At 37.1% G+C, this 14,147-nt stretch overlaps 1 protein-coding gene across 1 annotated transcript; it reads right to left on the bottom strand.

The window, feature by feature from the left end:
• Nucleotides 1-6,550: 6,550 nt before the first annotated feature.
• On the bottom strand, nucleotides 6,551-12,568 carry gnb3b (guanine nucleotide binding protein (G protein), beta polypeptide 3b). Its single transcript, XM_046843690.1, has 9 exons — nucleotides 12,333-12,568; nucleotides 11,530-11,644; nucleotides 11,086-11,231; nucleotides 9,654-9,717; nucleotides 8,361-8,517; nucleotides 8,168-8,234; nucleotides 7,847-8,048; nucleotides 7,238-7,454; nucleotides 6,551-7,079 (listed from the first exon to the last, which is right to left on the bottom strand). Exons 2-9 carry the CDS (start codon nucleotides 11,584-11,586, stop codon nucleotides 6,973-6,975), a joined length of 1,017 nt encoding a protein of 338 aa, XP_046699646.1. The 5' UTR covers nucleotides 11,587-11,644; nucleotides 12,333-12,568; the 3' UTR covers nucleotides 6,551-6,972.
• Nucleotides 12,569-14,147: the final 1,579 nt, after the last annotated feature.

Here is a 14,147-nt window from a genome sequence, read left to right as displayed (position 1 = left end):
AGAGGTGGTGCAACAAAGTACTAGTAGTGTTTTTATTTGGTGATTCCATATAATTTTCCTCAGATTTGTGTGATTCCATATTTTTTCCTCTGTTTGATCTGTAAAAACACTTGTAATTGACTATAGTTATCTTTCTTTGTTGTTTTTTTAAGTGTTTTATACAGCCAGAATATTGTTTTGTTGAGTGAAAATTGTTTTGTGGCATATATGTGCTTGGTTTTTTCTCTACACAATTAAACATTTGAATGAACATCTTCTGAGAAGGGTGATTCCATACTTTTTGCCAGGGGTTGTATATGTATGCATGTGTATATAGCAAATTTTAGATTATATACAGTATATAGTGAGATTTATGATCAAACTCTTGATGTCACCCAAATGAGGATGGGTTCCCCTTTTGAGTCTGGTTCTCTCAAGGTTTCTTCCTCATAACATCTAAGGGGAATTTTTCCTTGCCACAGTCGCCACGGCTTGCTCATCAGGGATAAATACACACACCATTCACATTAACTGTTGATTTGTGTAAAGCTGCTTTGAGACAATGTCTGTTGTGAAAAGCGCTATACAAATAAACTTGACTTGACTAGTGAGATGTGATATCTAAATACATTTAAAGTTGATTTAAAATATTTAGGATTTTGTGTGTATTTTTTTATATATATATATATATATACAGTGCCCTCCACAATTATTGGCACTCCTGTTTAAGATGTGGTCGTGGACTTCAAAAAATTCTCCTTTTTTTTAAAACAACATAGAACCCAAATGCAAAAAGAGAAAATCCAACCTTTATTTAAGTACATTACTTTGGTGGTAAAAAAAATCACACATTTAGAAGAAAAAAAAAACTTGAAATCATGTGTGCCACAATTATTGGCACCCCTAACAATTCCTCTGAAAAATTTAATATATATATTTTTTTTTTTATATATTTTTCTGTAGTTGCTAAGGTTGGTCAGGGTATCTAGGGACTTTTAATTAGTAATTCATGATTTCCTGTTTCCTGGGGTATAAATATGACGTGACACAGAGGCCTAATTCTCTTACCCATTTGTCAACATGGCAAAGACAAGAGAACACACCATTCAAGTAAGGCAGATGTGTGTCGACCTTCATAAGTCAGGCAATGGCTACAAGAAAATAGCCACTCGCCTTAACTTGCCGGTATCTACAGTCAGAGGAATCATTAAGAAGTTTAAAACAACTGGAACAGTGACAAACAAGGCTGGAAGAGGTCCCAAGTTTATCTTGCCACAACGCACAGTGAGGAGGATGGTAAGAGAAGTAAAAAAATTTCCCAAGCTCACCGTCACAGAATTGCATCAAAGAGTGGCATCTTGGGGTCACAGAGTCTCCAAAACAACCATCAGACGCTCTCTACATGCCAACCAGCTGTCTGGGAGGCATGCAAGGAAAAAGCCTTTTCTCACTAACACTCACAAACGTAAACGCCTGGAGTTTGCTAAGCGGTACTGGGACTTCAACTGGGATCGTGTGCTTTGGTCAGATGAGACTAAGATTGAGCTTTTGGCAACAAACACTCTAAGTGGGTCTGGCGAAACAAAAGATGAGTATGCCGAAAGCACCTCATGCCCACCGTGAAGTATGGTGGAGGATCTGTGATGCTGTGGGCCTGTTTCTCTTCCAAAGGCCCTGGGAACCTTGTTAGGGTGCATGGCATTATGAACGCTTTGAAGTACCAGGATATTTTAAATAAAACCTGATGGCCTCTGCCAGAAAGCTGAAGATGGGTCGTCATTGGGTCTTTCAGCAGGATAATGATCCAAAACATGTGGCAAAATCTACACAAAAGTGGTTCAGCAGTCACAAACTCAAGGTCCTCCCATGGCCATCTCAGTCCCCAGACCTCAACCCAATCGAAAACCTGTGGGGCGAGCTAAAGAGAAGAGTGCATAAGAGAGGACCCAGGACACTGGATGATCTAGAAAGATTGTGCAAAGAAGAATGGTCAAAATCCTCTCTCTGTGTTCTCCAATCTTGTGAAATGTTATAGGAGGAGATTAAGTGCTGTCTTGTTGGCAAAAGGAGGTTGTACAAAGTATTAACATCAGGGTGCCAATAATTGTGGCACACATGATTTCAAGTTTTTTTTTTTTCTAAATGTGTGATTTTTTTACCACCAAAGTAATGTACTTAAATAAAAGGTTGGATTTTTCTCTTTTTTTGCATTTGGGTTCTATGTTGTTTTAAAAAAAGGAGAATTTTTTGAAGTCCACGACCACATCTTAAACAGGGGTGCCAATAATTGTGGAGGGCACTGTATATATATATATATATATATATATACACACACACACACACAATGTTCTCCTGTTGTTTCTTTTAGTATTAATTTATGACACACAATCTGATTATTACAAATAATGTACAAATTTGTTTTTGTTTACATCTCTAGTGTGTGCCAAAACCAGTCTGACCACTTTATTAGAACTGTCACTTCTGAGTCATGCAAATATAAGATCAGGTATTCATGAGGCAGCAGCACAAAATATTAAATCATGGAACAAAAACAACAAAAGTTATTGTTCATGTCAGGGTAAAGATACATTTCTAACTCTGTGACTTTAAAGGTGGCATTGTTGTTGGTACCAGATGTGCTGGTTTGAGCATTACAGATACTGAAAAATCTCCTGTTGGGAATTTTCACTTGTCTGCCATGTGCCCAGTGTTAGTATCTGGACTCCGGATCCACTGTGAACCTGAAACAGATACTAGATCTTCCACTCCAACTTTAACACCAGCAACCATGTCAGGTTTTTTTTTTTAGGAGGCCATGTGACAATGTGAGGAAACATCATAATTATGTAGGTGTGAAATTGAATGAAGCAGTTGGCATGGGAAGGGAAGTAACAAAGTACAAATACTTTAACTGTACTTAATGTAATTTTTCTGGTATCAGTAGTTTACTTGCACTCATTATTTTATTTTTTTTACAAAAATATTTATTTTCTACTTCTAACATTTTAAAAACAGGCTCGTTATTTTTGTTTGAATCTATTTGGTGACGATCAATATTTTTTCTTTTTACTGCGGCGTTTTAAAACCATTAACCTGTTTCTTGTTATTGTGTTGCTTTTTCAACTTACCACTGGTGTATCATTTTCTGGCTCTCACACACAACAGATGCAGGCTAGATTACGAAGCCAACAATGAGCAATACAGAAGGCACCAAGTAGTTTGGGGTTAAGTTGAATGAGACAGAGGAAATCACCTATTTCAACATGACTGAGAACAGAGACATTCCTCATCATCATTTTTTCTCTGTGATCTACAAACAGTTGGGACACTAAACAAATTGTGAATAAAAACAGAAAGCAACACATCTCAAAAAAGTTGGAACAAGACCATGTTTACCACTGTGTGGCATCCCCTCTTCATTTTATAACAGTCTGCAAACATCTGGGGACTGAGGAGACAAGTTGCTCAAGTTTAGGAATAGGAATGTTGTCCAATTCTTGTCTAATACAGGCTTCTAGTTGCTCAACTGTCTTGGGTCTTCTTTGTCGCATCTTCCTCTTTATGTTGTGGTAAATGTTTTCTATGGGTTAAAGACCTGGACTGCAGGCTGGCCATTTCAGTAACCGGATCCTCCTTCTACGTAGCCATGATGTTGTAATTGATGCAGGATGTGGTCTGGCATTGTCATGTTGGAAAATGCAAGGTCTTCCCTGAAAGAGACGACATCTGGATGGCAGCATATGTTGTTCTAGAACTTGGATATACCTTTCAGCATTGATGGTGCCTTTCCAGATGTGTAAGCTGCCCATGCCACACGCACTCATGCAACCCCATTTCATTATAATAGCATTCCTGCATGTGATGCAGTGCCGTCTAAGGGCCCGAAGATCACTGGCATCCAGTATGGTTTTCTGGCCTTGACCCTTATGCACAGAGATTGTTCTAGATTCTCTGAATCTTTGGATGATATTATACACTTTAGATGATAACTTCAAACTCTTTGCAATTTTTCCCTGAGAAACTCCTTTCTGATATTGCTCCACTATTTTTTGCTGCAGCATTGGGGGAATTGGTGATCCTCTGCCCATCTTGACTTCTGAGAGACACTACCACACTTAGCTCTATTTATACCCTATCATGTTGCCAATTGACCTAATAAGTTGCAAATTGGTCCACCAGCTGTTCCTTATATGTACATTTAAATTTTCCGGCCTCTTATTGCTACCTGCACCAACCTTTTTGAAATGTGTAGCTCTCATGAAATCCAAAATGAGCCAATATTTGGCATGACATTTCAAAATATCTCACTTTCAACATTTGATATGTTGTGAATAAAATATAAGTTTATGAGATTTGTAAATTATTGCATTCCTTTTTTATTCACAATTGGTACAGTGTCCCAACATTTTTGGAATTGGGTTTGTAGATGGTGGTTGTTCAGCCTGGATACATTTATTAGATAAAATGAAATTCTTTTGTATTAATATGACGTGAGGTCCATTTATTAGCGTGACCTTACAACAGGTAGTAGTTATGGCTACTTTTTACTTAAGTACATGTCAGAGCCCAAACTTCTTTACTTAAACTTGAGTAAAAAAGTGTAGTCAGAACTTCAGCTTTTACCAGAGTCTATTAGAACATAAGTATCTGTACTTCTACTTGAGTGTAGGATGTGTGTACTTTTGCCATCTCTGGCAATTGGATGTAATAAACACTTAGTCATACAACAAACAGGATGTCAGAGGTCAAAGCACATGTAAGAAAGTTTTGGACTGAGTAAAGTTTTATTACGAGTTCATCTGAGTAAAGTCCCAGACAAGTTGCATTTCTTTTTAACACAACAAAATTCTAGACAAATCCATGCTCTAGGCAGATATGCACAATCATTGTGGGGGTGTAAAAGGAATATATATATATATATATATATATATATATATATATATATATATATATATATATATATATACATACAATATATATATTGTAACTGCTGGTAATAAATTCTAAAGTTGAGAGTTCTAATCCTATTTCTGTCATGGATTTTTTTTTATTACCAAATACAATTAAATCTTCATACAGTTGTGTTCAAAATTATTCAACCCCCAATGCTGTAAATGGTTTTAGGGAATTTAGTGAACATTTGTAATTGTATTCAGAATGAAATCCTACAAGGACTTCTTAAAGAACCATATGCAACTAAAATGACATCAATTAGTTTTGTAATACAGTAGTAAATGTTTCTTTTGTGAATTCTTCATTGACATAATTATTCAACCCCTTAAAGACTACCACTCTGAAGAACAGAGGTTCAATTAAGTGTTTTCAATCAGGTATTGAAAACACCTGTGGATATCAGGGAGCAGCAATAAAGCCTAATAAGCACCAATTAGGCAGCTTTAAAATGACTGTGATACTCAGCTCCTTCTAGACATTTACTGGTGTGGTTACAAACATGGTGAGGTCAAGAGAATGGTCCAGGAAGACAAGAGAACAGGTGATTACTCTTCACAGGAAGGGCAATGGCTATAAGAAGATTGCAAAGATGTTAAACATACCAAGAGACACCATAGGAAGCATCATTCGCAAATTCAAGGCAAAGGGCACTGTTGAAACGCTACCTGGTCGTGGCAGAAAGAAGATGCTGACTTGACTGCTGTGCGCTACCTGAAGCGTAGAGTGGAGAAAAGTCCCCGTGTGACTGCTGAGGAACTGAGAAAAGATTTGTCAGATGTGGGTACTGAAGTTTCTGCTCAGACAATACGGCGCACCCTGCGTAATGAAGGCCTCCATGCCAGAACTCCCAGGCGCACCCCCTTGCTGTCCCCAAAGAATAAGAAGAGTCGACTGCAGTATGCCAAAAGTCATGTGGACAAACCACAGAAGTTTTGGGATAGTGTTCTGTGGACTGATGAAACAAAATTAGAACTGTTTGGGCCCATGGATCAACGCTATGTTTGGAGGAGGAAGAACAAGGCCTATGAAGAAAAGAACACCTTGCCTACTGTGAAGCATGGCGGGGGGTCAATCATGCTTTGGGGCTGTTTTGCTTCTGCAGGTACTGGGAAGCTTCAGCGTGTGCAAGGTACCATGAATTCTCTTCAGTACCAGGAGATATTGGATGACAATGTGATGCAGTCCGTCACAAACCTGAGGCTTGGAAGACGTTGGACCTTTCAACAGGACAATGATCCCAAGCATACCTCCAAGTCCACTAGAGCATGGTTGCAGATTAAAGGCTGGAACATTTTGAAGTGGCCATCGCAGTCACCAGACTTAAATCCGATTGAGAACCTCTGGTGGGACTTAAAGAAAGCAGTTGCAGTGCGCAAGCCTAAGAATGTGACTGAACTGGAGGCTTTTGCCCATGATGAATGGGCAAAGATACCCGTAGATCGCTGCAAAACACTTGTGTCAAGCTATGCTTCACGTTTAAAAGCTGTTATAACTGTAAAAGGATGTTGTACTAAGTACTAAGTTTGAATGTCACTTGGGGGTTGAATAAAACTGATAATGATGTGAGCTCAGAAAAGACATTTGTGGTTATTTCATTATAAATGTTATGTTATATTTGTCTGACCTACACGTGCCTCTTTGATTTAATTGTAAGCAGGATGACTGAATGATCATAATCAATGTCAAACCGACCAAAACAATCAATTTCAGTGGGGGTTGAATAATTTTGAACACAACTGTATATCTCCACATGAGATGAATCTTATTCTATTTTGGATCTTGGTCATGGGCTGATCATGCATTTCCCCTTTCGTGGTAATACGCTAGAACATTCCTTTTATTTCCCAGTTTCCATATGTGCTAGAAAAAGAGAGACGGTAAGAGAGAGTTTTGTGCCATTAATGTCCCAGGATCTTTGACATGCCTTCCTTTTTTTCTAATTCTCTCTACTTCTCCCTACCAACTCAATTTTTTTCTCTTTCATTTGCTTCCCCTCCTCCTCTTTCTCCTTGCATTTTTCTTTGGAGTGTTTGAACCAGATCAGTTCCAGACCTTTAGAAAGCTGTCCCATGATCCGGTGCACACACACATGCCATCCAGTGGTACTCCAGTGCAGCTCACTCTGTTGTCATGTCCAGACAACACTCCTGGAAAGAGGGATGAAAAGATGAAAAGTTGAACATAAGACTCTTATTTTAGACCTTACTTCCTTACGTCAATCCAGTTCTGTACAAGCAGTCTACCTGTCTTAACCTACAATGCTACCTGTTAAGCTGTGCTCTGCCGTGCTATCTTTGTCACTCACCAACTTTCTCGCCCTTTAGCAAGTCCCAGATATTGCAGTTAAAGTTGTCATATCCAGCAAATATGAGGCGGCCTGACATTGACAGGGCCAAGGATGTCACGGCGCTGTTCATTTGGCTGTCCTCGTAGGACATTACTTCCTGATCAGAGCGGATGTCAAACATTTTAAGGGTGCAGTCATCTGAGCCGGTCACAAAAGCATTTCCGTTGTTCAAGAACTAGAAGGAAAGATTAAAGTGTGATTCATTGTAGCCAAAACAAACGGAATGATAATGCTGATGATGATGATGATGATGATGATGATGAGGTATACTCTCTGCATAAGACTATGCCTGTGAGGTAGTTTTCCGTCCCTAACCGTAAGATGTGGTTCTTTACATTGGGCTCAAAAGTAATTTTGAAATTAATCTCATAGATCTTATGCATCACCAGCAATCCTTTCTATAAGGAGTAAATCCTTCTGTCTTACATTAAATGAATATTAATGAACATTCAATCTATATACCAAAATCAGGTTTGAATGCTCTGCATTGATCTAATATTAGAGTGTAACATTGACATGATTAGGTGTACTGTATATTACTATATAATTCAGTTGCCTTGCACTCACAGCAATGGCGTTGACATCACTGGTGTGGCCCTGAAATGTCTGTTTGCATTTTCCATCCCTCATATCCCACAGTTTGGCCAACGCGTCACATGCCCCAGAAATGAACAGGTTTATATCAGGGGACAGAGCCAGACACATGCAATCACCAACATGGTTAAGGTAGACAGTCTTCTGCTTGCCAGACTCTATATCCCACAATGCACTAAAAGAGAGCAATCAGTTAGTCTTTTTATGACAATAATTTTGGGAGAAGAACATCTTGAGGAAATCCCTGCAGAGCTAATAACCATGCTATAGTTTAAATGCAGTAACATTATTTACCAGGTGGTGTCACCAGAGGAAGTGAGGATTTCACTGTCACTAAGAAAGCGGGCACAGGAGAGATAACCTGCGTTTAAAAAGAAATCAGTGTATAAGAAAAATAGTCTTAAAAAAAAAAGTAATAAAAGTCCACTGATACATGAAAATATCAAAGCCACAACTAATAAATCGTCCAGTTTCTCCCAAGTGATACCTGTGTGAGCATCTAATTCTTTCACGATCTTAACCACAGGCGTCTTTAAGTTGTATATTGTGCACATGTTGTCCAGACCACCACTGGCCACAAAGTTTCCAGAGGGTGAATATCCACAGGTCATCACCCATGAGGATTTCAGAGGAACCGCATTAATCTGGTTTGGAAATAATAATGTTTTTTTATTTGTTTGCTTCATTTTGTTCATGAAACAAAATCCATATTCATATATAGTATGGTGAGAGATGTATGCTTCCTGATTCATTCCTACTTCAGATACCTTTAGAAACACATGATACAGTTACTCTGTGAGGAAGTCTCCCACATGGCTATACACAGTCTCACAGTCCACTTCAATAGGAACACCTGTCCCTCTACACATCTATGCAGTTATACACTAAACAGGTTAAAGATGTCAGTTAAAGATTTAAAAAACTTTGTTGTTCTTGGCTGACAAGACTGAAAGCCAATGGGTTATAATGTTTAAGTCCAACAACCTCAAGGCTTGTCATCTTTTTCTGTTTGTCACTCTTTATAAAAAAATGATTACCATTGTCTATTTTTCAGCTCAAACTAGTCTGGCCATTGGCCACTGATTTCCTTTTTAAACAAGGCATTTACATCAACAAAACTCCCATTCGCTGGATTTTCTTTTCACAAACTTTGGAGATAAAGTAATATCTTAAAAACTCAAACCAGACTGCATGGAAACAGCAATCAATTCTCTCAGATCACTTTCCCTATTCCCTATTCCCTATTCCCTATTCTGCTGTTTGATGGAAGCATTAATTAAAGATCTTGAAGACCAGTATCGGCATAAATTTATACCTAATAAGTGACTGATTGGATTGGATGATTGTATGAAAGTCTTATGCATTTATATATTTCCAGATAGTGCTGGGGGCCTAATGAATGTTTATGGTGCAAGGATTAATGTTCATTGTTAAAACTCTATCTATCATACTGACCAGGCCATTGAATGGAGGGTTCTATTCTTTTATTTAATATAGTCAGATAAAGTCAAAGAAATGGCTATTCAACATGTTTAACACTAATGGCAGACAGGATGGGAACTGAAGTGATTATCTGTAAATTATTTAAATTCTAATTTATATTTTGTTTTAAAAAGACTAATCATATTAAAAATGACTCTAGATTTATTATAAAGTGTGTAATACATTGAAAAGTCTAATCCATTGATAAATTTAGTGAAATCCTCAGTATTATATGGTAGTATTGTAGTATACGTTTTGGCTGGATGTAATAGTGGCTATTAGGACATCTTTGTCTCACCTTGTTTCCTGAGTGGGTATCCCAAATAAGGAGTTTTCCATCTTGTGATGCACTGACCATTAGTCTGAAATCAGAAACAGGGGTCTATGAAAAGGGTGGACGAAGCTGTCGAAAGGCAGAGTAACATTGCATGGCAAAATATGGATTTCTTCTTTCTCAACTGATTTCAAACCTCTCTCCAAATTTGGATAACTGCTTTCAAAATAACACAGCCATCTAAATACCTCAAACCTAATCTATTGAAATTTTTTTTTTTTTAAGTTTTTGTTCCTTTCATACAAATAAAAAATTACATGCATTATTTACTTTAGTGTTTTCATATTAGATCTTATCATCAATTTATATGCATATTTTTTTCAACTTTAATGATTTTAAGTTGCCTGTGGTATGGTGGAAAGAGAAAGAAAATGTAAGAAGTCATGAACAAAAGGGAAGCAAAAGTTTGTGATTTCTGCTTCCTCTCTTTTCCAAACAGAAGTCATGAACGAGAGAGGGTCTTGTAAGGGGACTATAGGTAGGTGGAGATATTTTAAATTAAACATGAGACTCAAAGAATCCTGTGGAGGACAATATTACAAATGTATAGTAAAAATACATAATGTGATGTAGATAAAATTCTCTGGACTTGCGTAAATACAACCCCGCCATAAAAACATGAAAATGAATGCATGTTCTTGTATAACCAATGGAAAAAACACATGTATGTTTAAGTTAAGTAATGCAGTGCTTAATTATGTAAAATAATTTGACTAAACTTTCTTTCGGCTTCTCCCATTAGGGGTCGCCACAGCGGATCATCCGCATGTTTGATTTAGCACATGTTTTTATGCTGGATGCCCTTCCTGACGCAACCCTCCCCATTTATCCAGGCTTGGGACCAGCACTAAGAGTGGCTGGGGTTGGTTCCCTGACCGGGAATGATGAGAGCGCCGCATCATAACCACTAGACCACCAGGGGACCTTATTTAAAAGAATCTGACAAAAAAAAAAAAAAAAGACTGTACTCAGTTTACTGTGTTTCTCTTGTTTTTAATGGATTCCATTAGTCTGAGTCCACAAGTCTGAGGCTATTTCAGGCCAGAGTGTGATAATTAATCTAACTAAGCATTAAAGTGGATTCATCATGTTCACAAGATGTTGAAAGAGTTCTGTGAGGAAAATCCTGAGTAGGCTAGGTAGATTATGTCTGAGCTGCAAAGGGAGCAGTCTGTAAGATGTCGAACAGATTTCAAATTTGGTTGCCTTAAAACACAAACTAGGGAACTAAGGGAACTAAAACAAGTGCAACCTAGATTATACACTTTAAAAACAATGGTGTCCTCTTGTCTTTAAACCTTTTTATTGTGACTATACTTACCTACTTGTGATCGTAAATTCTTAATTTTCTTATCATACAATTTTGAGGTTGTGATCACATTCAAATCACTCTTACCTACTATCTGTGGCCCAGTGCAGGGCATAGATTTTAGCCAAGTGGCCTTTAAGCGTCTTCCTGGTCTTCAGCTGTATGGTGGGCGTAGCTACCACTCCAGAGGCAGCAGAAGCCATGTCTGTGTCATGCGCTGCTTTGCGTGCTGCCTATCGGATGAGATATGAATTACACTTGAGTCACAAAGTGTTGTAGAGAACCAAAGCTGTATGAGAACCAAAGCATTAAACATTAGATATATCATGGGAATCTGATGGAAAATCACTTGCTTTCTTTGATTATTGTTTAGAAATATTGTTCAGAAACTGAACAATAAGAACTATAAGAAACACACATAGTGTATGTAAGTGTATGTGAAAACTGATTCCAGATTCAACTCTGCATGCAAAAGTGCTATAAGTCGTTGTAATAAATACTAGATTTTGATTGGCAATGTAGAAATACAACCTCTATCTGTGTCTTTAGGGTTTCAACTTCCTTTTTCATCTTCTCCATTTCACCCATGGTTACAGTTGAAGGTTGTAATTACTGGAAGGAATGAATCGATACAAGGTGACCTGGGCTGAAATATAATAAATGCAGGGCAGTATTAAATCAATGCAAGCATAAACACTAAATCTATTATCTGGATGCACTTTTGTATTTTTTCAATACTGTTTAAATTGTTTATTGATAGAAATACTACAGATATAGTCCATATAATAAGTTGTAATTTTGAATATTACAAATATATATTTAATATTAAAGAATTCTATTACTTATAGAATGGATAGATGCTTGGTGGGGTGTCAGGTTAGAAATCGGTTTGGTAAGGATTTATAGATTCAGAACACTTTAATAATAAATCTCTATGGATAACACACATAGCATCACAATAACCTATTTGTCACAACAGTGTTGTTTTTCTGATCATCTGATACTTTCCATCATCAGTCAAATGTATTATATGAGATGGTTATGTATTATATATCATAGTTATGATTTATAGAAAATTCTATTTTTTGACTTTGAGCATCTTTCACCTGCTGTATGATAACACAAAACATTCCACAAACATTTAAACATTCAGCACATAACTAAATATTCAAACAAGTCTAGATATAAAAAGTGAAGAACAAAGTATTATAAGATTATATTGGCCTGAATACATACATTTGGCGTCATGATGATGTTAATTAGGTGTGTGCTATTAAACGTCTACAGAATTATTGTAATTTGTTTCCAAAAAAGTTGATCAGTCCAAAACTCACCTTTTTTTCCAATACAAAGTGCCTGTTCTCTGATATTCCTCAAGAATTTGTGTTTCTCTTCTCAACTCGTTCTCAGTCCAATAGACTGCTCTTTCGAACGCTTCCTCCGTGTGTTCCCCTAAGACACTGGTGGCGAGTTGCTTGTGAAAAACACACTTATTTTCCTGTTCCTTCCTCTACAGAGGAACAGATGAGGATTGGATCGGATGAAGGAGATCAGGGATGAAGGGATAAGCCTTAAGATGGAAACAGAGTGAGAAGACAAGCAATAGGAAGTGTACTGATTGAAGAGGGGTGACTGAGGGTGGGAGAGGGAACGAAGGTAAACTCAGTGTGGGATGAACATACATAGAAAAGTCTGAAGGCTGGAAATATTATGTCAAAGGGTCATAAAACATTAAAATGCACGTGAACTATAGTGTGGAGAGATGTTTCTAATATGGGCATTGAGATTTGGCCTTCTAATTTCATAAACATGTTGTTAAAAGATCAATAAATGAAGCTTGAAAAAGAAAGGATGAAGTATCAGTTAAATAATAACTAATATTAGTAAAATTAGATTGTGAATAAGTAGAACTATGTGAGACAAGTACGCGTTATAATGGTGAGATATTAACAAATATGGGTTTAGATAGGACTGGTATTGTGGCATTGTAATTTGACTGCATTATTTTGCCAGACCTAATGGGTTGATCTTACTTAATCAGGATCTAGTAGGATTTCTGGGGAATCAGCAATCCTATTAAGGAATTAGAACAGGTGAATCCAAGCATGCGTCACCACTAAAATAGAGTAAGAGATAGCTAAGAAAGAAAGAAAATTGTTTACAATCATGTTAATATATCTAGCACAGAATAACATTGAATTAACCTGTTGGTTTTATAGGGATCCTGGGATCCTGGGTGTGAACATTACATGTGAAGAGGCTCTCTAATGGATTTTATTACACTTGCAGATCCAAGAATCTCTGCAATGTCATATAGATAAAGACTAGTCTGAAGAGGTGGGATAATCACGTTATCTCAGACATCTATGTGATGGTGTGGTACAGTCTCAAAGAAAAGGCAACATTGCCTGTTCAACTGAATCTCCTTATCAACCAAGTAGCATATCTTAATATGTTCTGCTCATAATATTTTATATTTTATATATTATTTTATATTTGTTTTACTTTCGGTTGGTTGGAATACAGTAGTGGTGTTAGTAAAATGTAACAATTTAACCACATTTCATATTCATAATTTTCTAGGAAGATCTGATCCTGGGGAACCAGCTCCTACTTGTGCAAGCTTTAAGAAAAACAAAAACAATGCAGAGCATGAGGCCTGTTGGTATCTGTTTAGATCACATTACTTCTTTGATAAATACAGTAATCCCGTTTATCGCGGTGGTTACATTCCAAAACCTTGATAAACGGATGCCACCCCAAAAATGCTATTTTATGGAGACAGTCCTGTATTGTATTAACATTTACTTTATTTTATAATCAATAATTTTTTTTTTATTATTACATTTAATTCTTTTAACATAAAACTCCATAAAAACAATTCCATATAAGTTTTTAGGTCTATTGTGCTGGGAAAATAAGCCAAACAAATTAGTTATGTGGCAAATGCAATTCCCCCATAAACCAGGGGCACAAGATGCGGGGGGATTACTGTAGATACATATTTGGTAATATCTCTAAAAGTTCACAAGTTCAGGCATGAAGTCTCACATCCCAGGCCACCCAATACACCCTATACTGTGATTTGCATGTACTGGCCACTTTAATAGGTATCACTGTACATCTATTCAGTCATGCAAACATTAGCT

This window comes from Silurus meridionalis, chromosome 29, assembly GCF_014805685.1.
Source record: "Silurus meridionalis isolate SWU-2019-XX chromosome 29, ASM1480568v1, whole genome shotgun sequence".
Taxonomy (NCBI): domain Eukaryota; kingdom Metazoa; phylum Chordata; class Actinopteri; order Siluriformes; family Siluridae; genus Silurus; species Silurus meridionalis.
The sequence above is the reverse complement of the archived record's forward strand: the minus strand, read 5'-3'. Positions and strand labels throughout refer to the sequence as shown.